This window comes from Stegostoma tigrinum, unplaced genomic scaffold, assembly GCF_030684315.1.
Source record: "Stegostoma tigrinum isolate sSteTig4 unplaced genomic scaffold, sSteTig4.hap1 scaffold_422, whole genome shotgun sequence".
Lineage (NCBI taxonomy): Eukaryota > Metazoa > Chordata > Chondrichthyes > Orectolobiformes > Stegostomatidae > Stegostoma > Stegostoma tigrinum.
In genome coordinates this window covers 61619-87080 of record NW_026728350.1, presented here as the reverse complement: position 1 = coordinate 87080, position 25462 = coordinate 61619, and the positions used below count along the sequence as shown (strand labels likewise).

The 25462-nt window shown below is 47.5% G+C and overlaps 1 protein-coding gene across 3 annotated transcripts in view; it reads left to right on the top strand.

Moving 5' to 3' along the window:
• Positions 1 to 16279: 16279 nt before the first annotated feature.
• Positions 16280 to 25462, top strand: part of LOC132208499 (tyrosine-protein phosphatase non-receptor type 9-like) — a 28311-nt gene continuing 19128 nt past the window's right edge. For all 3 annotated transcript variants that reach the window (XR_009444613.1, XM_059644020.1, XM_059644019.1), the window contains exons 1-3: positions 16280 to 16373; positions 16995 to 17119; positions 20762 to 20867. Coding sequence is in view for 2 of the 3 variants with exons in the window: in XM_059644020.1 (XP_059500003.1) it covers positions 16371 to 16373; positions 16995 to 17119; positions 20762 to 20867 (234 nt within the window). In the remaining variant the exon portion in view is untranslated. The remainder of the gene's footprint in view (positions 16374 to 16994; positions 17120 to 20761; positions 20868 to 25462) is intronic.

Here is a 25462-nt window from a genome sequence, read left to right as displayed (position 1 = left end):
TCCCGCGCTCGCGCTCTCTCTCCGCGCGCGCTCTCTCTCTCCCGCGCGCTCTCTCTCCCGCGCGCTCTCACCTGCCGCGCGCGCTCTCTCTCCGCGCGCTCTCTCTCTCCCGCGCGCTCTCTCTCTCTCCCGCGCTCGCTCTCTCTCTCCGCGCGCTCTCTCTCTCTCTCTCCCGCGCGCGCTCTCTCTCTCCCGCGCGCGCTCTCTCTCTCCCGCGCGCTCTCTCTCTCTCGCTCCCGCGCGCCGCTCTCTCTCTCTCCCGCGCTCTCTCTCTCTCTCCCGCGCGCGCTCTCTCTCCTCCCGCGCGCGCTCTCTCTCTCCCGCGCGCGCTCTCTCTCTCTCCCGCGCGCTCTCTCTCTCCCGCGCGCGCTCTCTCTCTCTCCCGCGCGCGCTCTCTCTCTCTCCCGCGCTCTCTCTCTCTCTCTCCCGCGCGCGCTCTCTCTCTCCCGCGCGCTCCTCGCGCCTCTCTCTCTCGCGCGCCTCTCTCTCTCCCGCGCGCTCTCTCTCTCCCGCGCGCGCTCTCTCTCCCGCGCGCGCTCTCTCTCCCGCGCGCGCGCTCTCTCTCCCCAAGCGCGCGCTCTCTCTCTCCCGCGCGCTCTCTCTCTCTCCCGCGCGCTCTCTCTCTCCGCGCGGCTCTCTCTCTCCGGCGCGCTCTCTCTCTCTCCCGCGCGCTCTCTCTCTCCCGCGCGTCTCTCTCTCCTCTCCCTCTCTCTCCGCGCGCTCTCTCTCTCCCGCGCGCGCTCTCTCTCTCCCGCGCGCTCTCGGCTCCGCGCTCTCTCTCTCTCCCGCGCTCTCTCTCTCTCTCCCGCGCTCTCTCTCTCTCCCGCGCTCTCTCGCTCTCTCTCCCGCGCTCGCTCGCTCTCTCTCCCGCGCGCTCTCTCTCTCTCGCGCGCGCTCTCTCTCTCCCGCGCGCTCTCTTCTCTCCGGCGCGCTCTCTCTCTCCGCGGCGCTCTCTCTCTCTCCGGCGCGTTCTCTCTCTCCCGCGCGCTCTCTCTCTCCCAGCGCGCTCTCTCTCTCCCCGCGCTCTCTCTCTCCCTCGCGCCTCTCTCTCCCGCGCTCTCTCTCTCTCCCGCGCTCTCTCTCTCTCCTTCCCGCGCTCTCTCTCTCTCTCCCGCGCTCTCTCTCTCTCTCCCGCGCTCTCTCTCTCTCCCGCGCTCTCTCTCCCGCGCTCTCTCTCTCTCCCGCGCTCTCTCTCTCTCTCCCGCGCGCGCTCTCTCTCTCTCCCGCCGCTCTCTCTCTCTCTCTCCGCGCGCTCTCTCTCTCTCCCGCGGCGCTCTCTCTCTCTCCCGCGCGCTCTCTCTCTCTCCCGCGCTCTCTCTCTCTCTCCCGCGCGCTCTTCTCTCCGCGCGCGCTCTCTCTCCCGCGCGCGCTCTCTCTCCCGCGCGGCTCTCTCTCTCCCGCGCGCGCTCTCCTGCCGCGCGCGCTCTCTCTCCCGCGCGATCTCTCTCTCCCGCGCGCTCTCTCTCTCTCCCGCGCGCTCTCTCCTCTCTCCCGCGCGCTCTCTCTCTCTCCCGCAGCGCTCTCTCTCTCTCCGCGCTCTCTCTCTCTCTCCCGCGCGCACTCTCTCTCTCCCGCGCGCGCTCTCTCTCTCTCCCGCGGCTCTCTCTCTCTCCCGCGCGCGCTCTCTCTCTCTCCCGCGCGCTCTCTCTCTCTCCCCGCGCGCTCTCTCTCTCCCGCGCGCGCTCTCTCTCTCTCTCCGCTGCGCGCTCTCTCTCTCTCACCGTGCGCGCTCTCTCTCCGCGGCGCTCTCTCTCTCCCGCGCGCTCTCTCTCTCTCCCCGCGCCTCTCTCTCTCTCCCGCGCGCTCTCTCTCTCTCCGCGCGCGCTCTCTCTCTCTCCCGCGCGCGCTCTCTCTCTCTCCCGCGCGCGCTCTCTCTCTCTCCCCTCGCGCTCTCTCTCTCTCCCGCGCGCGCTCTCTCTCTCTCCCGCGCGCGCTCTCTCTCTCTCCCGCGCGCGCTCCTCTCTCTCCCGCGCGCGCTCTCTCTCTCCCGCGCCGCTCTCTCTCCGCGCGCGCTCTCTCTCCCGCGCGCGCTCTCTCTCCCGCGCGCGCTCTCTCTCCCCCCCCTCTCTCTCCCGCCGCCGCTCCCTCGTCTACCCGGCGCGCTCCTCTCTCTCTACCGCGCGCGCTCTCTCTCTCTACCGCGCGCGCTCTCTCTCTCCCGCGTGCGCGCTCTCTCTCTCCCGCGGCGCTCTCTCTCTCTCCCCGCGCGCGCTCTCTCTCTCTCCCGCGCGCGCTCTCTCTCTCCCGCGCGCGCTCTCTCTCTCTCTCCCGCGCTCTCTCCTCTCTCTCTCCCGCGCTCTCTCTCTCTCTCCCGCGCTCTCTCTCTCTCTCCCGCGCGCTCTCTCTCTCTCCCGCCGCCGCTCTCTCTCTCTCCCGCGCGCTCTCTCTCTCTCCCGCGCTCTCTCTCTCTCTCCCGCGCGCGCTCTCTCTCTCTCCCGCGCTCTCTCTCTCTCTCTCCCGCGCGCTCTCTCTCGCTCTCCCGCGCGCTCTCTCTCTCTCCCGCGCGCTCTCTCTCTCTCCCGCGCTCTCTCTCTCTCTCCCGCGCGCGCTCTCTCTCCCGCGCGCGCTCTCTCTCTCCCGCGCGCTCTCTCTCTCCCGCGCTGCGCTCTCTCTCTCCCGCGCGCGCTCTCTCTCTGCCGCGCGCGCTCTCTCTCTCCCGCGCGCGATCTCTCTCTCCCGCGCGCTCTCTCTCTCTCCCCGCGCGCTCTCTCTCTCTCTCCCGCGCGCGCTCTCTCTCTCCCGCGCGCCCCCCTCCCGCCGCTCTCTCTCTCTCCCGCGCTCTCTCTCTCTCTCTCCCGCGCGCGCTCTCTCTCTCTCCCGCGCGCGCTCTCTCTCTCTCCCGCGCGCGCTCTCTCTCTCTCCCGCGCGCGCTCTCTCTCTCTCCCGCGCGCGCTCTCTCTCTCTCCCGCGCGCGCTCTCTCTCTCTCCCCGCGCGCGCTCTCTCTCTCTCCCGCGCGCGCTCTCTCTCTCTCCCGCGCGCGCTCTCTCTCCCGCGCGCAGCTCTCTCTCCCGCGCGCTCTCTCTCTCTCCCGCGCGCTCTCTCTCGCCCGCGCTCGCTCTCTCTCCCGCGCCTCTCTCGCTCCTCTCTCCCCGCGCGCTCTCTCTCTCTACCGCGCGCGCTCTCTCTCTCTCCCGCGCGCGCTCTCTCTCTCTCCTCGCGCGCGCTCTCTCTCTCTCCCGCGCGCGCTCTCTCTCTCTCCCGCGCGCGCTCTCTCTCTCTCCCGCGCGCGCTCTCTCTCTCTCCCGCGCGCGCTCTCTCTCTCTCCCGCGCGCGCTCTCTCTCTCTCCCGCCGCGCGCTCTCTCTCCGCGCGCGCTCTCTCTCCCGCGCGCGCTCTCTCTCCCGCGCGCGCTCTCTCTCTCTCCCGCGCGCTCTCTCTCTCTAACCGCGCGCGCTCTCTCTCTCTACCGCGCGCGCTCTCTCTCTCCCGCGTGCGCGCTCTCTCTCTCCCGCGTGCGCTCTCTCTCTCTCCCGCGCGCGCTCTCTCTCTCTCCCGCGCGCGCTCTCTCTCTCCCGCGCGCGCTCTCTCTCTCTCCCGCGCGCGCTCTCTCTCTCTCCCGCGCGCGCTCTCTCTCTCTCCGCGCGCGCTCTCTCTCCCGCGCGCGCTCTCTCTCTCCCGCGCGCTCTCTCTCTCTCTCCCGCGCGCTCTCTCTCTCTCCCGCGCGCTCTCTCTCTCTACCGCGCGCGCTCTCTCTCTCTCCCGCGCGCGCTCTCTCGCTCTCTCCCGCGCGCGCTCTCTCTCTCTCCGCGCGCGCTCTCTCTCTCTCTCCGCGCGCAGCTCTCTCTCTCTCCCGCGCGCGCTCTCTCTCTCTCCCTCGCGCGCTCTCTCTCTCTCCCGCGCGCGCTCTCTCTCTCTCCCGCGCGCGCTCTCTCTCTCTCCCGCGCGCGCTCGCTCTCTCTCCCGCGCGCGCCTCGCTCTCTCTCCCGCCGCGCGCTCGCTCTCTCTCCCGCGCGCGCTCGCTCTCTCTCCCGCGCGCGCTCTCTCTCTCTCCCGCGCGCGCGCTCTCTCTCTCCCGCGCGCGCTCTCTCTCTCTCCCGCGCGCGCTCTCTCTCTCTCCCGCGCGCGCTCTCCTCTCTCTCCCGCGCGCGCTCTCTCTCTCTCCCGCGCGCGCTCTCTCTCTCTCCCGCGCGCGCTCTCTCTCTCTCCCGCGCGCGCGCTCTCTCTCTCCCGCGCGCGCTCTCTCTCCCTCCCGCGCGCGCTCTCTCTCCCTCCCGCGCGCGCTCTCTCTCCCTCCCGCGCGCGCTCTCTCTCCCTCCCGCGCGCGCTCTCTCTCCCTCCCGCGCGCGCTCTCTCTCTCTCCGCGCGCGCTCTCTCTCCTCCCGCAGCGCGCTCTCTCTCCCGCGCTCGCTCTCTCTCCCGCGCTCTCTCTCTCCCGCGCTCTCTCTCTCCCGCGCTCTCTCTCTCCCGCGCTCTCTCTCTCCCGCGCTCTCTCTCTCCCGCGCGCTCTCTCTCCCGCGCGCTCTCTCTCTCCCGCGCGCTCTCTCTCTCCCGCGCGCTCTCTCTCTCCCGCGCGCGCTCTCTCCCCCCCCTCACTCCCGCGCGCGCTCTCTCCCCGCGCGCGCTCTCTCCGCGCCCGCGCGCGCTCTCTCCCGCGCGCGCTCTCTCTCTCTCTCTCGCGCTCTCTCTCTCTCTCCGCGCTCTCTCTCTCTCTCCCGCGCGCTCTCTCTCTCGCGCTCTCTCTCTCTCTCCCGCGCGCTCTCTCTCTCCCGCGCTCTCTCTCTCCCGCGCTCTCTCTCTCCCGCGCTCTCTCTCTCCCGCGCGCTCTCTCTCTCCCGCGCGCTCTCTCTCTCCCGCGCGCTCTCTCTCTCCCGCGCGCTCTCTCTCTCCCGCGCGCGCTCTCTCCCGCGCGCGCTCTCTCCCGCGCGCGCTCTCTCTCTCTCTCGCGCTCTCTCTCTCTCTCCCGCGCGCTCTCTCTCTCTCTCTGTCTCGCGCTCTCTCTCTCTCTCCCGCGCGCGCTCTCTCTCCCCGCGCGCGCTCTCTCTCCCGCGCGCTCTCTCTCCCCCGCGCTCTCTCTCTCCCGCGCTCTCTCTCTCCCGCGCTCTCTCTCTCCCGCGCTCTCTCTCTCTCCCGCGCGCGCTCTCTCTCCCGCGCGCTCTCTCTCTCCCGCGCTCTCTCTCTCCCGCGCGCTCTCTCTCTCCCGCGCGCTCTCTCTCTCCCGCGCGCTCTCTCTCTCCCGCGCGCTCTCTCTCTCCCGCGCGCTCTCTCTCTCCCGCGCGCGCTCTCTCTCCCGCGCGCGCTCTCTCTCTCTCTCGCGCTCTCTCTCTCTCTCCCGCGCGCTCTCTCTCTCTCTCTGTCTCGCGCTCTCTCTCTCTCTCCCGCGCGCGCTCTCTCTCCCGCGCGCGCTCTCTCTCCCGCGCGCTCTCTCTCCCCCGCGCTCTCTCTCTCCCGCGCTCTCTCTCTCCCGCGCTCTCTCTCTCTCCCGCGCGCGCTCTCTCTCCCGCGCGCTCTCTCTCTCCCGCGCGCTCTCTCTCTCTCCCGCGCGCTCTCTCTCTCTCCCGCGCGCTCTCTCTCTCTCCCGCGCGCGCTCTCTCTCTCTCCCGCGCGCGCTCTCTCTCTCCCGCGCGCGCTCTCTCTCTCTCCCGCGCGCTCTCTCTCTCTCCCGCGCGCTCTCTCTCTCTCCCGCGCGCTCTCTCTCTCTCCCGCGCGCGCTCTCTCTCTCCCGCGCGCGCTCTCTCTCTCCCGCGCGCGCTCTCTCTCTCCCCGCGCGCTCGGCTCTCTCTCTCCCGCGCGCGCTCTCTCTCTCCCGCGCGCGCTCTCTCCTCTCCCGCGCGCGTCTCTCTCCGCGGCCCCTCCCGCGCACTCCTCCCCCCTCCCCCCGCGCGCTCCTCCTCTCTCCCCCTCCCTCCCCTCCCCGCGCTCTCTCTCCCGCGCGGCTCTCTCTCCCTCCCGCGCGCTCTCTCTCTCCCGCGCGCGCTCTCTCTCTCCCGCGCGGGCTCTCTCTCTCCCGCGCGGGCTCTCTCTCTCCCGCGCGGGCTCTCTCTCTCCCGCGCGCGCTCTCTCTCTCCCGCGCGCGCTCTCTCTCTCCCGCGCGCGCGCGCGCTCTCTCTCTCTCGCTCTCTCGCCCCTCGGCCCTGGCTCACTCCTCTCTCTCTCTCAAACACACACAGCAATAAAAACATTAAACACTTTGTACTGAGAAACTGTTAAGGCTCAAGCAAATGACACTTTGAAGATTAAGGTCAGTAGATTGTTGGGATCTAAGATTATTTAGGAGTGTGGGACCAAATGGGCCAACTCCATGGAGGTGCAGACCTGTTATCATTTGTTTGAACAGTGAGACAGAAAAAGTGACTGCATGCTCCACTCTTGAGTCTGTGCTCCTACGTGCTGCCAGAATTCATCCAGAATTGAAGCAGAAAATGATACACCCATTGGCCTTTTCAGGCATTTCTCTGTTGTTGGTCCAGGGTCATAAGACTTCCTTACAGACCTTTAAATAACTCTTTCCTGAGCTCGTTTGCAAGTTATTTTCCCAAAAATCAAAGGAGCTGAAAACCACAAAAGTGTAATAATAATTACAGAATGATTTATAATTTCCTGGAAAATTTCTGAGATGAAGGAGTGGGAGTTTGGGAGACGTAAGATGATTTTATTCAAAGAATGGAGACCATTAAAGGTAGATAATCTAACATTCTGCATTCCAACACCACCTGCTCTTTGAGACTGGTTATTATCTTAATCATGAATAACTATGTTCGTTGGTTAAATGAGACAGCTGCAGATAAAACAAATGTTGGAAGATAGATCTGAGTTCTAACATTTAATGAGAGCACAACAGCTGCTTCATGTAGTGCACCACAGCTGGTGTCTATTGCAACTTGCTGTTTAGCTCCCAAAGTTGCAGTATTTTTCCAGTTCTTGATAATGAAGCTGAGAATTTCCCCAGGAGTGTTATATAATTGATATTTATATAGTTTGAAATATTTATGAAACCCTATCCTATTCAGCTTTGGGTGATGGTGTTGTTACGAGTCAAATTGAGTGTATTGAGAACAAGTAAACCAAAGGGCAAGATACAGGTTCTTGTGAATGAAGCTTATGTGGCAATCATCTCAGATTGTTTACACAACCTATTCTCTGCTGTTAGAACCTGTTATTTCAGCTGAACAAACTTTGCAGCAAAGCTTGAGGAGAGAACCTCTGTCTTACTATAGGGTGTTATTAATGTACGTGAACGCAACATGAACGTTTCATGCACCCACCAATATGTTTTGCTAAAATCGTATTGAAACATTACATAGGGATTTGAAGATCATTCCAAGTATTCCTTGATCAAGATTAATGCTTCAACAATAAAATGGTGAAAATAATAAAGACAAGAGTCTGTGTTGAAGTTCAAGGAGCACACATTGAACACAATTACTTTAAGTGCAAGCTAACTCAGGCATGGATTACGAAGCCCATGTTCCAATAAATATTCAAAAGAATGTATGTAGTTTGATAGCTATTTCAAAAACAAAGCTATGAGAAGATGAATCAAGTCTGCAAGGTAACCAGAAGAAGGGTAATACCTGAAATGTTGACGGCTCCTTTTCTCCAGATGCTGCCTGGTCTGCTGTGTTCTTCCAGTCCACTGTTTGTCTATTTTGGATTCCAGCACCTGCACTTTTTTTTGTCTCTAACTGGAGAATGAGAAACTGAGGTTGTTAAGCAAGAGAGCTCCTTAGGCTATGATCCAGTGGCTGAAAAAAAACAAACAATTTTCAAGCTCTTGGAATAAGGCTATTTGACTGAACTTCCTGTACCTCCTGAAGGTTTAAGAGATTATTTTGAAAGGTGAACAGCTGTCTCAAAATACAAGTAGCTCCTATAAAATCTAAGACATTTGATTGGTGTTTTAAATCCTTTTGGATCCTGTCTGACGTTTCCCATAACTGATCATGCCTGGCTGGCTCTTGACCAATAAGATCATGAGACTTTGGAGCTAGAAGTGGGTTCTTCAACCCTACAGGCTTGTTCTACCATTCAACATGATCAAAGCTGATCTGGTTGTGGTCTGAACTCCACTTTCCTGTATATCAAAACAGCTATTTAACTCTGCTTAAATAAATTCAATGACCCAGCCTCCACTGCTTTCTAGGGATGTGAGTTCTACTGCTACTCGTGAAAGGGAGGAGGGGAACCCTCATTTCTGTTTTGAAAGGGAAATGCCTCACTCTTCAATTGTGCCCCCTAGTCCTGTTCTCCTCCTGTCCTCCAGAATCCGCCCTCCCAAGTCTTGTTGGGATCTTATTTGTTCAATATGATCACCTCTCATTCTCCTAAATTCCATTGGGTATTGCCCACTCTGCTCATGCTTTCTTCGTACAATAAAAGGACGTGATGGCCTAGTGGTGTTATTGCTTGACTGTTAATCTTAGAGACCCAGGTAGTGTTCTGGGGATATGTGTTCAAATCCCACATGCCTGATGGTGAAATTTGAATTCACTAAAAAAAAATCTGGAATTAAGAATCTAATGATGACCATTGTCAATTGTTGGAAAAACCCATCTGGTTTACTAATGTCCTTTAGGGAAGGAAGCTGCTATCCTTACCTGTTCTTGTCTACATGTGACTCCAGACCCACAGTGGTTGACTCTGAACTGCCCTCCGGGGCAATTAGGAATGGTTACTAAATGCTGGCCGTCATCTCATGAATGAATATAAAACAAAAGCCCTTCACCACAGGAATGGTAGAGTCCATACTCATTGAACTGCTTCCACTGCAGTTAAATCTTATTTGAAATAAGTAGACCCACGATACACAGTACTCCAGGTGTGGTACTGCAATGAAACTTCCATTTCACTTCCATAAACACTAACATTTCATTTGCCTCACTAACTCTCTTGCTGTACTTACATACTAACCTTTGTGATTCATGAACCACATCACTCAGAGAACCTGCTGTACACAGAGATCTTCCACCTATCTGCATTTAAATACTATACAGTGTTTCTCCTCCTCCCTCCAACATAGGCAAGATTACTTTTCCGCACGCTATACTCCATCTGCCAAATTTTTACTCATGTACTTATCTATATCTCTGGTGCTGTGGGATTATGGTAACTTTTACCTTCTGTTGGCCACTTACTCTTCCATTTGTATTTTCAGCTGTTTTGGCTACATTTGGTCCCATCATCCAAGACGTTGATTTGCAATGTAAATAGATGAAACCCCAGCACTGATCCCTATGACATTCCACTAGTTACAGCATTCCTTGCCAAAAAAAACCCTTGTCCCTTCTCTGTTTCCTGGTAGAAGCTCTTTATCTATGCTAATATGTTGCTTCTTATGTCATATGGCCTTATCTTACATTTGGTGTGGCAGTTAATCAATTCCTTTTGGAAACCAAAGCACACGTCACCTACAGGTATCCCTTTATATGTCTTGCTTCTTTCTTACTCAGAAAACTTTATTAAGTAAGTTTTCTATGATTTTCCTTTCACTTCTTTGTTGATGTTGCCTGAATAGCAACCTAAGCAGAGTACGGAGAAGAAACTCTGATACATTGTATTATTCATCAAATCATATGTCCGTTGACTTGATCTGTGAACTCCATCAGAGTTTATTTTTGAACCGTCTCACTTAAGAACCGTACCAACAGGAGAGTGGTAGACCATGTAACCATTGAATCGGTACCACCATTTAATAAAAACCATGTCTAATCTTAATTTCAATTTGTATAGTCCTTCTACCAATTCTATTCCAGGAGTCATCACAAATGTGAAATATGAATAATTTAGTCTCTGGGATGGTTAGTGCCTGACTGTGAGCATAATCTAAATTAACAGAAACTCACATTAGCTTTCATTAATGAAGAAGGAAAGAAAAATCGCCATATTCTTCCAACAAACATATCCTACGACATATGGCAAAAAAATTTAAGAATGTTCAAACTTAAAAGATAACCCCTTTAAATCCAAACATACACACAAGATAAACAGCATTTTTGAGGAATATTGTGGGTGAAAAATATACAGGCAAAATGAACACTAAGTTTTTTTGGAGATAGTAAGAACTGTCGAGGCTGGAGTCAGAGATAACACCGTATGGAGTTTGAGGAACACGGTCAGCCAGGCGGCATCAGAGGAGCAGGGAAGTTGATGTTTTGGGCCAGGACCCTTCTTCAGAAATGGGGAGGGAGAAGGGAGATCAGAAATAAATAGTGGGGGTGGTGGTTGGGTTGGAGACGGTACATTGGATGGTGATAGATGAGTGTAGGGAGGGAGTAGTGGGATGGGTGAGGCAGATAGGTGGGAGAGAAGATGGACAGATAGTGTCAATTCAAGGAGGTGGGGATGAGGCTCAGGGTGGGGAGATTTTAAAACTGGTGAATTCCATGTTTAGGCCATTGGGCTATAGTTCCTGATGAAATGAGTTATTGCTCCTCCAGTTTGCGGGTGGCGTCATCATGACACTGGAGGAGGCCCGGGATGGATATGTCACCTGAGGAATGAGAGAGGGAGTTAAAATGGTTGGAGTCCATAAGGTGTTCTGATGTTACATTGGCACTATCCCCCCCACCTCTTACTCCGCTACAGTGATGACTGTATCAGCGCTGCTTCATGCTCCCATAACGAGCTTGAACAGTTCATCAACTTTGCTAACACCTTTGAACCCAACCTCAAATTTACCTGGACCATCTCTGATACCTCCCTCTTCCTCCTGGACCTGTCCCTGTCCATCTCCATCTCTGGTGACTGCCTCAAAACTGACTATTTCAAGCCCACCACCTCCTACAGCTACCTGGACTACACCTCCTTTCACTCACCTTCCTGCAACAACGTGATCCCCCACTCCCAATTCCTCTGCCTCTGCCATGTCTGTTCCAGGATAGGGCGTTCCACTCCTGCACAGCCCAGATTTCGTCGTATTTCAAGGACTGTAACTCTTTCTCTCTCCCCCCCCCCCTCGCTTCCAGGGATCGAGAATGGCCTCAATTGCATCTGTTGCATATCCTGAAATTCTGCCCTCGCATCTCCTCCCCCAACAAAAATAAAGACTGGTTTCCCCCTTGTCCTCGCATATCACCCCAAATCTCCGCATCCAATATATTATTCTCTGCCACTTTTGCCACCTATAATCTGACCCTGCAACCAAAGATAAATTTCCTTCCCTACCCCTTTTGTAGGGACTCCTGTGTCCATGACTCCCTCGTCTGCTCCACCCCTGGCATCTTTCCCTGCAATCACAGGAAGTGCTACACCTCCCCCCTCACCTCCATTCAAGACACGAAACAAAACTTTCATATCAGACAGGGTTTCACCTGCACATCAGTTAACTTGGTTTACTGGATCCACTGCTCCCATTGGGGCCTCCTCTACATTGGTGGGACCAAGCGCAGTCTCGGAGACCGTTTTGTAGAACATCTACGCTCTGAATGCAACAAACCAACACCTTCTGGTTGCCAACCATTTTAACTCCCCCCTCCCACTCTCTGGGTGACATGCCCATCCTGGGCCTCCACCAGTGTCACGATGACACCACCCGCAAAGTGGAAGAACAACAACTCATATTCCACTTTGGAAGCCTCCAGTCTGATGACCTAAACATGGAGTTCACCGGTTTTAAAATCTCCGTCCCCCTGGTCTCATCCCATGTCCAAGCCTCCCTCGCATTCCAGCCCCCTTGACCTGGCACAACTTGTCCATCTTCTCTCCCACCTATCAGCCACACCCTTCCCACTGACCAATCCTCACTATCCCTACTCCACTCACCTATCACCATCCCACCTCCATTCTCCAGCCCCGCCCCACCCCTCTCTCTTTATTTCTGATCTCCCTTCCCCCTTTCCCATTTCTGAAGAGTCCTGACCTGAAATGTCAATTTTCTCACTCCTGTGATGCTCCCTGGCCTACCAAGTTTTGGATCAGAGTTCAAATCAAAAGAGGAAGCAAGGTGACTTTGACAGATAGTTTTGGTTTTTGGTAATGAAGCTGCATCATCGCTGTTCACACACAATTAGGTTACTAATTAAACTGACCACAGTAATGTTCAATTTGGTAGCCTGTCACTTGGACCTTCATTTGAATTAGCACTTTTTTTTTCCTGAGAGTATTTGATTATCATGACTTCCATTGTCAGTGAGAGAGAGAGAGAGAAAAAAATTTTACTTGCTGGCAGGCACAGATTGCTTTCTGCCTTCTCTCAGTTTTGTGACAAGTCAAACCTAAACTAACCCACAAACTGTTGATGGGCAGTTACCTTCTTTTCCCAAAAAAATCTAGTGCTGGCAGGTCTCTGAAGTATCAAGAGCTTCCAGCAAAGCTACATGCCGTTATGTAATCGTTAAGTGACCACACAGTTCCATTTTTACTTTGAATTGTGAGAAAACAACTTGTAAGACAAATTTCCATTTTCCACTTTATATTTCCAAGTAAAATAAATTTGTGGGCCTTATACCGCACCCAATAAAAATCTATAAATCTCAATTTGGAAATGTATGCTGCAATCTAAGACGTCTACTTCAAATGTTAATGCAATGCACAGCTCATTATGTTCCATCAGTTGCTGTCCCTTCATAGGCCTGAAAAGTCAGCTTTTGTGCTCCTGTGATGCTGCTTGGCCTGCTGTGTTCATCCAGCTCCACACTTTGTTAGCTGCTCTTCAGTTGTTTTACCAGTTAGTATATTTTCCCAGTTTGCTGTGGACAGTCTGTCTCACCTCATTAAAGTGGCCTCACCTAAATCTAAAGCTGGAGGAGCATATTTGTGCTTTTTGCTCTCAGTCGCAACATTGAACTTGATCATGTTAAAATCACTGTTTGATAAATGTTCACACACAATTAGGTTACTAATTAAATCCGGCTCATTACTAATTGAATAATAAATCCCATATTGCTTGTTCCCTTGTTACATCCAGGAAATATTGCTGTAGGAAACTATGTTGGACACATTCCAGAAATTCACTACCTTTCTGACAGGTGATTTTCTGCCCGCTCCAATCTGTGTTAAAGTTAAAATTCTCCCATACTACTGCTCTGGCTTTGCTACCCACTTGCCTAGTTTCTGCATTTATACAACAATCCAGAACTGCTGCCAGGGGTTTGTGCATAAGATCTGTTACAGTTTAAGCCCTTTACTGTTCCTGAGTTCCATTCACGTGGTCTCCACCTTATGCTTTTCCCCCATTATATTTGCTCTCACTGTTGCAATAATTTTGTTTCTAATCAGTAAGGCTACTCCACATCCTCTGCCACTTTCCTTATCTGTCCTATAAACCTTTTAACATGGTGTACTAGTTCCCAATCCCAACTGTCCTGCAGCGTTGTTTCGGTAATGGGTACTACGCCGTAAACTCTAATCTGATTTTGTCCCTGCAGCTCATTTCGTTTATTGTTTGCACTCCACACATATGTATGTGAAAGTCTTAAACAGGTCATACACTCTAATCTGTCCCTTAGAACTGATGCCTTATTCACCTATTTATCATTTCTCTCTTCTGGTTTAATCAATATATTTCTTAAGTTCTGTCATTACCTAATTCCATGAACTCTAACCTTCGTAATCAGTCTCCCATGCAAAATCTTGTCAAAAGCCGTGCTAAAGTCTGAATCACAGAGTCGTACAGCACAGAAATAGACCCTTCAAGCCAATCAGTTTATGCCAAACATGATCCCAAACTAAACTAGGGTCACCTGTCTGCTCCTGGCCTATATTCCTCCAAACTTTTCCTATTCGTGTACCTAACCAAATGTCTTTTAAATGTTATAATTGTTCTCCTATCCAAAACTTAAAGAGATTCATTCATGTGAACCACTCTGTGTTCTTAAAAAAAATTCCTCTTTTATATTTTATAAATCTCTCTCCTCTCACCTTAAAAATGTGCCTCGAAATCCCCCATCCTCGGGAAAAGCCAATTACCTTAAACTCCGTCTCTACCTGTCCTCATTTTATAACTTCTACCAGGTAGCCTAACAACCTCTTTCACTCCAGTGGGAAAATAAAGTCCCAAACTTTCTTTATAACTCAAACCTTTCACACCTGGCAACATCCTGGCAAATCTCTTCAGAACACACTTGGCTTAATAATATCCTTCCTGTAACTGGGCAACCAGAACGGAACACAGCGTTCCAGAAGAGGCTTCACCAATGACTATGCCAGATGCATTGCTGCCATCTAACCACTTGGTCACCTCTTCGAAAACCTCAATCAAATTGGTCAGACATGACCTCCCCTTAACAAAACTGTGCTGACTTTTTATTAAATTGTTGCATTTGCAAGTTGAAAACACAGTGGGACTGATGGTTTGAACTATGTTTATTTTAATGCAAGGAGTATAACTTGAATGGTGGTAAGCTTAGAGCCTGGATTAGTATGTGGAACTATGGTGTGATTGCCATTACAGAAACTTGTTTGAGAGAAGGACAGAACTGGCAGCTCAACAATTCAGGGTTTAGATGTTTTGGACAGATAGAGAGAGATGTGAAAGGAGTTAGGGAATCTTATTACTGGTTGAGGAAATTATCATCACCTCTAAGAGGGAACACCTAGGAGGGCTCATCTAGCGAAGCCAAAGGTAAAACATAGGAGTAAGAATGGAACAGTTTTTTGTATAAAGTTATACCTTAGGCATCCCAATTCCCAATAGGAGATAGTGCAACAGATATGCAGACAGATCATAGAAAGATGTAAAACCAAAATGATTATTGTCATGGGTGGTTTTAACTTTCGCAATATTGACTGAGATTTCATAAGTGCCAGACACTTGGATGGCACAGAATTTAAGTGCATCCAGGAAGGTTTCTTGAAACAATATGTAGTCCAACAAGTGAAGGGGCTGTACCAGACCTTGTATTGCAGAATGAGCCTAGCCAGGTGATCACAGTTTCAGTGACGGAACAGTTTGTGAAGTGTGATTGTAAATCCATATGTTTTAAGGTAGTTATGGATAAGGATAAGACTGGCCTTGAGTGGGAAGGCTAATACAACACTAATAGGGAGGAACTGGAGAAATTAGATTGGGGGTGGCAGTTTGAGGGTATATCTACATCTGACATGTGGGAGCCTTCTAAAGGCTAGTAGATCATAGTTCAGGACCAACATGTACCTGTGAAGATGAAAGATGACAATGCTATGATTCTGAAACTTCTCTTGTTGAGCCATTCACATACTGGCTTAAAAATCTCTCCTGGATGCATTTTAAGAATTCTACTTTCACACCAGGACTACCACAGTTAATGTTGGAAAAGTTGAAATCCCCTACTGTAACCACCCTATTACTTTCACACACCTGAAACATGCCTATATATCTGTTCTTCTATTTCTCTCAGAAATGTTAGGGGCGCTATAGTACACTCCTAGTAATGCGATTGTACCTTTTTGGTTTTTAAGTTCTATTCATATGGAATCATTCAAGGAGCTGCCTAAGATGTCATTCCTCCTTACTGCTGTAAATGATTCTCTGTTCAAAATTGTGACATCCCTTCCTCTTTTACCTGCTTCCCTGTCTCACCTGAAGACCTTCTGTCCTGGAATATAGAGCTGCCAACCCTTTCCCCCTCTCAATCATGTCTCATTAACAGCAATTGCCGGAGCACCTCATGTTTTAATTTGTGCCCTCAACTTATCTGAGGCCTCCGGCATTAAAGTAAGTACCTTGACTCATTGGTGTCACTTCTAATTTTGGTCATTCATCTCCCACCAGCCAAACATTCTCTCTGAATCCCAATCCCTGCCAATTTAGTTTAAACCCTCCTCACGAACACTAGCTGGATGTTGATCCTATTTCAGTTTAGGTGCAACCCATCCACCATGTACAGATCCTACCACCCTCAGAAGTGGTCCCAATGTCTCAGAAATATAAAACTCATCCTCCTGCAACATCTCCCCAGTCACACATTTATCTGAACTAACTTCCTATTGCTGTACTCACTGGTACGTGGCAGCAGAAATAATCTAGAGATTGCTATCTTTTTGGTCCTGTTTTTTAATCTGCTTTCTATCTCCCTAAATTCTTCTTACAGAACCTAATCCCTTTTTGTACCTTTGTCATTTGTACCAACATGTGTCACAATCTCTGTTTTCCTTTCACCTTTAGAATGCCCTGTAGCTGTTCATCTCCGAACCTGACACCAGAGAGGCAGCGTAACAGCCTGGAGACTCTTTCCTCTGTACAATCATCACTCCAACACACAGTGACTCCTGTACTGCCTATCTCCTCCTACTGCACCTGATAGCTAGTAATGTCTTCATCTGTGGTTTGACCACTCACTGAATGTGCTGTCCATGACATGTTAGCATCTCAGATGTTTCACAGTGAATTCATCTGCAGTTCCAACCCTGACATGCAGTCAGCCAGTAGTTACAGCTGGGCACACTTCTGTGCACATTGCCACCAGGAGCAACCGAAGCTTCCATCATTTGTCACGTAGCACAGAAGAAGCGTATCTATGGTATGAGCTTTGCTGCCATAACTTTTCTTAAGTCCCTTAGTTACTCCATTTGTTTTTAAAGAAATTAATCATGCTTTTTAAATGCATTATTGCCTTGCTTCCCTTGTCCTAATTTTACTTTCCTTACTTTGCCTTTGCTTACTTATATTACTTTATAATATTGGCCTGACTTTCACTTCCTTCTGTTGTTTCTCAATTAATCCCGTCTTCCAAAAAGTAGTTTTTAAAACCAAGAAGCAATCAACATAACAATTTCCTGTTATGTCACTCTTTTTAATGTATTATCCCAATTAGCAGTCCCCTGCAGCTGCAGCGGTTAAACTAGAACTGTCTTCTCTCTGCTCAGTTAAAGCTGGAATGTTAGACCTCTGATTCTGGGCCTTACTTTATCCTGTTCAATTATTTACACACAGCCTTTTTCAAAGAAAACAGCCACAACTTGTCAGGGACCTGAACCATGGTGTCTCATTTGACAGGCAGTGTTCCTAATCACTATACTAATGTGCTGAAGAGTCGTAAAAGTGTACTGGTGGTACAAATGCAATCCAAAGCCAGTGTGAATCTATCCACTATAGGTCCAGTCTCATTGGTTTTTTTTCTGTTTTCTTTTCCCTTCCTCAGAATGTTCGAGATCCAACAGGAGCATCCATTGCACTCTTCACTGCCAAGTTACATCAACCTAATAAAACTATGCAGCATGTGGTTTTGCAAGCCTTGTTCTACTTACTTGATCAAGCTACTGAGAGGTAAGGATTTCCTTTATTATTTACAACCTGAAAGCTTTCAGTAAAATATGCAAATGGGGGAAGTGCTGAGTTTTGTTTATGAAACCCTTCAAACTGTGACATTTTGATGTCTACTGGGTTAAGTGATTTCTACTCTTCAAACTATTCAAGACACATTGTGTTAATTCCTTTAAAAGATAACAACATATAGACAAATTAGCAGCAACTATGTACATTTCTAAAATTCATTTTCTATTATGCAATGTCAGCTTTTAGTCATATTTTATACATTAAGAGATAATGGGAACTGCAGATGCTGGAGAATTCGAGACAAAAAAGTGTGGAGCTGGATGAACACAGCAGGCCAAGCAGCATCTCTGGAGCACAAAAGCTGACGTTTCGGGCCTAGACCCTTTATCAGAGAGCTGTGGGCAATAGAGGATTATTTCCTCCTTGACAAGCATTTTTACTGGTCTGACAGCACAGTCATTCATTGCTCTTTCAAAGCTCAAGATGAAAACTTTTGATAATTCATTCCTGGAGTAACATACACTTTGAAATCTTGCTAAATTATGGATATTGACATAAAAAATCGAATTACAGTAAGTTAGCAACACCATATAAATGAATATTCTCTCCTGAAGGAAACAATTGCATTTTTGTGCTCTCGTGGATGAAGAGGTGACAAATCATGGGTATTGTGTTCCACTATTTGAAAAACTCGTTATGCAACTTTCCTATCCAAATTCTCCTAGTGCTATTAATCAGAAGCTTAAAAAAAAGCAGTAACAGCTATTTCAGTATTTTGCATATTAATATATGTCCATAGTACTGCAGAGAGTCCAATAATGTTTGCAGTTTATATGTTACTGTGTTCTTAATCAGCAATACTTACTTGGTTTGGATTCTAGACTCTTACACATGTCATTTGTCTTTCATGTTGATATATTTGATGCCTTATTTGTCAAAACAAAGCTGATCTGTGCTCAGATCCATCTGGAAAATCACGTAATTACAAACAACTAGTCTTTTAATAAATCACTTTCTTTGTTAGAGTTGTAAAGAACAATGTGCAAGTTTTATTACATCTGGTAAACACGTGCCACCTTAATTTATAATTTATTTATTTTGGATTTCTCCAGAAGCAATACCTATCTTCTCAACATAGTCCCTTGATTTCTTCTGGAGTAATGGCTATTCTGTTTTCAGTTTATGGAGGGTCGTATCTCTATAAATATTTTACTTATTTGGATCTAACTTGCTTTATCAAACTTAGAAAAATTGTTCACTGCAGGTTAGATTTCTGAGCATTTTTAGCAATATAATAACAAACCTCCTTAGGGGAGTGCAAAGCTGATTTTTAAAAATATTGTTTTTGAATCAGTGATGTTACTGAAACCAAACTGATTAGTGGATTAATTGTTGGTGTATTCTGTGACAAAGCTTCGTTCACGTTGAAAAATCGTGATATGATTGGTGATGCTTTTCAGACCAGAACATCATCACAGGAGTTATAAAACTGTAATGTCACGTTCCTACCAAGAGCACAAGAGGGAGCATAAGACCTATACCTCAACATTCTGTATTAGTCCATTTCAGTACTGTGTAATAACAGCACGTTTTGTTTGCTGTATTTTCTAGCGATGTATTTCTCTCACAAGGACTTAGTTCCTTCTTACAGAATTTCAGATGTGGAACTCTCATCATGTACTAGATCAGATTTATGGGAAGATGGATGGAATTATGGAACATTTTGGTGTGCATACTGCAATCTGAAATGCTTAGTTATTTTTCTGAATTTGAGCTTTCCCTGTTTTCAGTTGAGTTGGCTGTGTGCAATCTTTATTGAATATTAATTTGACAGTCTAGAATTTCTGATGAGGGGTCTAGGCCTGAAACGTCAGCTTTTGTGCTCCTGAGATGCTGCTTGGCCTGCTGTGTTCATCCAGCTCCACACTTTGTTGTCTTTTATACACTAATGTCTTTTGGCAGGAATTGGTTAGTGTAGATAAAGGAAAATGTATTCAAAATTCTTTAGGGTTTCAATAAATTGATCCGTGCTATGACTGAAATCGATTTAAAGTCCAACAATCTTTAAAGAGAAGTGTACAAATTTAATTGTGAAGGGTTAAGATGAAGAGGTAGTTGTGGTAGATAGTGTGTTTGAGAGATTGTGTGTTGGGAATCTACTGTTGGTATCTCAGTTTAGTGATATGTGTAACTCCTTTTCACAGGATAGTTTTTTTTAACACATTGGAAATGGCATTGCCCTGTATGTATTAATGGGAGCTTGAAGTGCAATAGTGAAGTACCTTGGTGATCAGATCTAGATTTTGGTGTCTTACAACTGCATACTGTCTTAATCTCTGAAGAAGACACAGCTAACCCTAAGCATCAGGAATGGGCTCTAGTTTGTGAATTCTTTAGAAGCAAGCTGCTGCTCAAAAAGCATTTTAAGATCACACTTTTGGGTCGTATGGTGGGTTAATGTGGGAAATGGTCACAGTTTTCTGAGCCATAGCAAGGTTATTAATTTTTAGAAGTGACCAGATGGAGTGCAGAACCTTTTCTGGTTCTGTTTTTGTGCTCAACCTGAACTTGCTATGTGTGAATTTGAAAGTGTGAAGATCCCATCTGCTCTTTAAACCGTTTCTTTGTGCGAAAATACCTTTTAATTCCTTTTGGATTTCCCATTTGTTATGTCTTTTCTGAAGACAGTAACTCAAACGAGGTACAGCTCACTTGATATTGGCAATTTTCCACATCATTATTTTATGGTAAATATTAATGAAAGTGTTGAAGATTTTGAAGCATAAAACAAACTGTTCTGCATTAGGGTAAAAATACACAGTTAAGGAATTAAGAAAAAAGGATTTTAAAATATTTGAGATTTAATATCCTTTCAGCAAGATTATGGAAGTAAGTTAAAGCCTTTTGTGTAGAGTGGCAAATGAGATTGGGTCACTACTTCAACACAGTCCAGTTCCAAAGAACAAAACAGTTAAGTTGCACATCTCAGATTTTATTTTCAAATCACAGATTAAGTTTACACACTTGAAAAGTACTGTTTCATTTGAGATTTTGAATCATAGCATTGTTGGATGATTTTTTTGAACATGTGTGCCCAAAATAAATATTAAGTGTGATTTTTATATCTGGTAAATGAGAATATGTACACGTCAGATCTGACAACTTTTGTGACCATTTTCAGTGTGTAAATAGTTTGACTCAGTCAATTCTGTCATCTGTGAATGTGACAAAGATATCTTCAGGCAGCGTCTTTAGAGTATTGCATCATTCCTTAATCGGCTTTCCCCAAGCCCAGGGACTGTAAACTGAACTGTGGTGGACATTGTTTTAATTTTTTTTGATTATTATAATGTATGATTTCTGTTCTTGCTATAGGTGTCATGGTGGGGCGACTTTTAAAACTTTTCGCATGAAATTACATGTGGCAATAAATTTCGATTCTGTTCTACTCCTTTGCTGTCAAAACAAATTTAAAACGTAACAATTTGTGTTTTCTCCCAGTAGTTCCTTTAATTTTTGATCTGATCTTGTGGCAATAACAAATGCCTGCCCTGCAGTGTTGTCATACTGAATGTTCTGATCAGTTTTTAAAACAGGATCCTAACCTTAGTGGCCATTTTTTTGTTTCCTTAGTTTTGAAACTCAAAGAAACGGGCTGGTGTTCATTTATGATATGGCTGGTTCTGCATACACCAACTTTGAGTATGACCTGAGCAAGAAAATTCTTCACCTTTTGAAGGTAGGTCACTAAACATCATTGACATAGATACTCTTGATCATCCACGCATTGGTAGAAAAGCAACAGGTTTGTTGGGAGGGGACCGGCTCAAGCACAGCCGGGTTTTTCCTTTGCAAATATCGCAGTTTGCCGTGTATTTGAAGGGTGACCCCATTGTAGTACTGACCAAAAGTATTTCAGACTTATGGAAGGGAATTATTTGATGACTTAATAGGACTTAATTATTTTCTCCTTTTTGCTTTCATGAACCTAGCTGCTACTGTCTTCTTTCCCTTGTTCCTACCTTTGATCTGTATTTGTTATTTCAGTTACTGGCATAGCACCAAGCTTTCCATTAGAAGTTAATCAGGCTTGGTTCTGTAGGAAAGTTACTTCCTTGACTTCAGAATGTTGGTGTATACATGTCAAAGAATATTGGGCAAGAGAACACAAGAACTGGATCGTGCCATTCAGCCATTAAGCCAGTTTCGCCATTTTAGTATAACCACCCCCTTTTAGCCATGTTAACTTCATAACCTCCTATGCCATTGTTAATCAGGAGGGAGAAAATGCTCCAGTGATCAAAATTGCAACATTGAAGAATTTTTCTAGACTGCTGACATCTCAGTGATGGTCTTCCAGAAATTGAGGTTAGCATTATCTGATAGCAGCCACAACCATATTGAATAATATAGCAGGGCCAAATGGCATTCCCTTGCCTCTAGTTTCTAATTTTCTATAATCGAGATTTATCTATTTTTGAGATCTTAGAAATATAATATCACTGGTTCAAAGAGATCTTCTATCTTTTGCACAAATTAATAATATATGAATTTCAGTACTGGTGTAATACTACGTATGTAGGTCACACATCTAGTCAACTGACTGACAGGTTGTATGCAACAGGAAAGGTACGGACCTTACCTAGCCAACCCATGCTTGCAGCACCCAAGCAATGTGTCCAACATTAGATGTGACTCCATGATTGGACAGTATTTGCTAAATAGCCCTGAGTGTGCTAAGAATTATGCTGACTACCAGTTTAGGGTTGTTGCTCAGACTCTCGATATAGCAGATTTGCGTGTAGGAGCCACATGTATTAATACACAGAGCCCTGTTCTGTCCACCAAGAGAAAATGTGTACATGCCCTGTACCTGTTCAAATCCACAAAACAGTTGACAGCTATTCTCTGCAGTTTATTCTTCAATTCAGTTTCTTGATCAATCACAGTCAATCTGCCTGATTTAAATTCAAACATGCTTGGCAGTTAACTGCCAGTCATGGCCTAACTGGTACGTTGTCCATGGCACTGCTTGTCGCAATCACACTCCACTTGCCAATAAATCAACACTGTCTTCTCATACAGTATAAATTTCCATTTGGTATTTCTTGACAATTGTCCTGATGAATACAAGATGAAATGGGCGGCACGATGGCTCAGTGGTTAGCACTGCTGCCTCACAACATCAGGGACCCGGGTTCAGTTCCACCCTCGGGCAACTGTCTGTGTGGAGTGTTAAGGTTAGGTGGGGTTAGACATGGAGAAAATGCAGGGGTAGGGGAATGGGTCTGGGTGAAATGCTCTTCAGAGGAGTAGTGTGGACTTGTTGGGCCAAATGACCTGTTTCTGCACCACAGGGATTCTGTGATTATGACAAAATATCTTTTTCAGTTGTACTCGTGCTCAGGCCTGTGTACAACTTGATTGTATAATCAGTTAACACAGCGCCCCTGTGGTGACTGTAGACTTTCTTTTTAGAAAGCTGAGTTTACAAATAGATGAATTCTGTTTAAAATGTCTTTTTGTTTAAGCTGTTACACACAAATATCCTTGTATTATTTTGCATAATCATGTTAATGTCCTCTCTTCATTCTACCTGAAAATGTATGAATCTTTCCCTCCACTTCTATGCTTCTTCTGCTGTAGGCACCTCAGTATTTCTCCATTTCTACCTTCATGCACATTGTTGGTTTTGGTCATTCTATCATTAGTGGACTCTGGGAGAAGCAGTGCCATGAACAGTGTGCAATTTGGCAATGACTGACTGCTAACAGCCAAGCTTGTTTGAAATTGAATCTAGTGTATGCAAATCTGCTGCTAAGGCCCTAAACTGGAATTTCTTACCTGAAATCCTCTACATCATCAACTCTCTCTCATCTTTTAAAATCTACTTGTTTAACTTTGGCCACCTAAACAAAAATCTCCTTACGTAGTTCAGCATCAAATTTTGTATGAAAGCCCTCTTGTAAAAATTTCCAAAACACTTCACCATGTAAAAGGCTCTATATAAATAGAGGTTGTTCTAAGTTATCCATTCATGGGACGTAGGTGTTGCTGGGGCATTGTTCTTTCCTAATTTCCTTGCAGAAGGTGCTGGTGAACTGTCTCTTTGCCCTGCTGCAGTCCCTAGGGTATAGGTGCACACAATGGCATTAAGTAGACAGTTCTGGGACGTTTAGCCAAGAAAATACATTTCATTAGAGGCTATAAAATATAAACTGAAAATATTGTAAGTACTGGTATGTCATAAATAAACATGTTGTATGCAAGGGAATAATTTCCAAACATAGCGAGAAAATTTGGTCGTTTCAATTTGGTGACTGAAGTGACCGACATTCCATGGCTTCCTATTTATTTTTAAGATCTGATTATCTCACTATCATTCATTTAGAGGGAGTCATTGCACTTATTTCAGAAGAAGTTATGCAGTTTTTCACTAATTACAAATACCACTGGCTGACCAGAGTTTTGATGTAATATGTAATGAGAGGTAACATATAGATTGATCTGGTATTAATAACAGCAAATATTACATACATATAAAATAGCACCAGGAGTATACCATTCAGCTCTTCAAGCCTGATCATCCCATTCAGTACTCTGTTCCTACTTTCTCATCATACCCTTTGGCCCCTTTAGCCATAAGACTATATTTAACTCCTTGGAAACATTCAGTGTTTTGGCTTCAACTTCTTTCGAGAGCAGATAATTCCACAGACTTGCTGTTCTCTGGGTGAAGAAATTTCCGCTTATCCCAATCCAAAATGACCTACCTTGTATCTTTAAACTGTAACCCCTAGTTTTGGACACCCCAGTCACCAGGAACATCCTTCCAGCATTTACCTTGCTTAGTCCTTTTAGAATTTTATAGTTTTTTTTGTTCATTCTTCAAAACTTCACTGAATATAGCCCTAACACATCCAGTCTGGTCTACATTTGTCAGTGCTGCCAACCCAGGAATCAGTCTGAGAAAAGTTTGTTGCACTCCCTCCATAGCCAGAACATCCATCCTCAGGTAAGGAAACCAAAACTGTGCACAATATTCCAGGTATGGCCTCACCAAGGCCTCTTCACAGATGTGGCATGACATCCCTGCTCCTATATTCAAATCCTCTCAAATGAAGATCAACATACTATTTACCACCTTCAGTGCCTGTTGCACCTGCTTGCTTGCTTACTTTTAGCAACTGGAGTACAAACAAGCCAGATGTCCCTGCCAGTGTAGGCCATACAAATAATAACCTGCTTGCCTGATTTAGTTACCAAAATAACCTCACATTTATCCATATTATATCACTTGTCCACTCAGTCAATTTGCCTAAGTTGCACTGAAGTAAATCTTGAAGTGTTTAATAATTTCATCAAAAAAAATCAGAAATACTTATCTAAAATTGTGGAAAAGTTTATCATTTAATGTATGAATCCAGAGCGTTAACTTTAAACTGTCCAGTTACTTCACCAGATATGATTTCCTTGGTCAAACTGCCTGTTTCTATTGTCTTCGCTTGCAGGGCAATCAGATGCAATTTCAGAAGCAATGTTGTATTTCATTGTATTTATCCTACGCTTGTCAGAATAAGAAAGCTTCCATTGCTGTCACCAGTGCTGTGTAATTTTGTGTTATTAGAGAAGGACTTTAAGCTAAGCAAAGAGATATTAAAATGGGTGACCAAAGGTTAGTGGAAGAGTTGAACATCCAGAGGGTTTTAAGGAAGGAGATGGAGACATTCAGTGAAGAATTGCCAGAGTAGTAAGCTAAACTGATTGAAAATACAGCTACCAGGGAGATGGAGAAAGACAGAGACAATGAAGGAACTGATACAGAAACTGGCGACTAGGTGAATATGAGGATGTGAATTAATGGATTGGGGGGCTGTGAAGGTTCTGTTTAAGATAGAGTTGAAGGAGGTGAGGGTGAAATGTAAGAATATGTATTGAGTGGGAGCTGTGGATAGAATAATATTTGACATGTTCTAATTTCATTGCATTAGTGAACACAGGATTAAAATTAGCTGAGCAACTTGGAAAGAAAGCCGGCAGGGGCATAGTTGGCTTACTGGCTTCCTTCTGCGCTATATCCACTTTGATTCCTTGTCCTGTTTCCTATTCCATTCTGACAACCTCACAACTCGTAAACACATATTCATTAAAGCATGTAGTTCTGGAACTCATCTCTTGGGTTATCTCAAAGTTATATAACGAAACAGAAAATGCAGTCACTTGATGTTGCTGTTGAGGTTGGTTGGCTCACCGAGCAGGTTTGTTGTTTCGCAGAAGTTTTGTTACCGTGCTTGGTAACATCCTCAGTGCAGCCTCTGATGAAGTGTCGGTGTG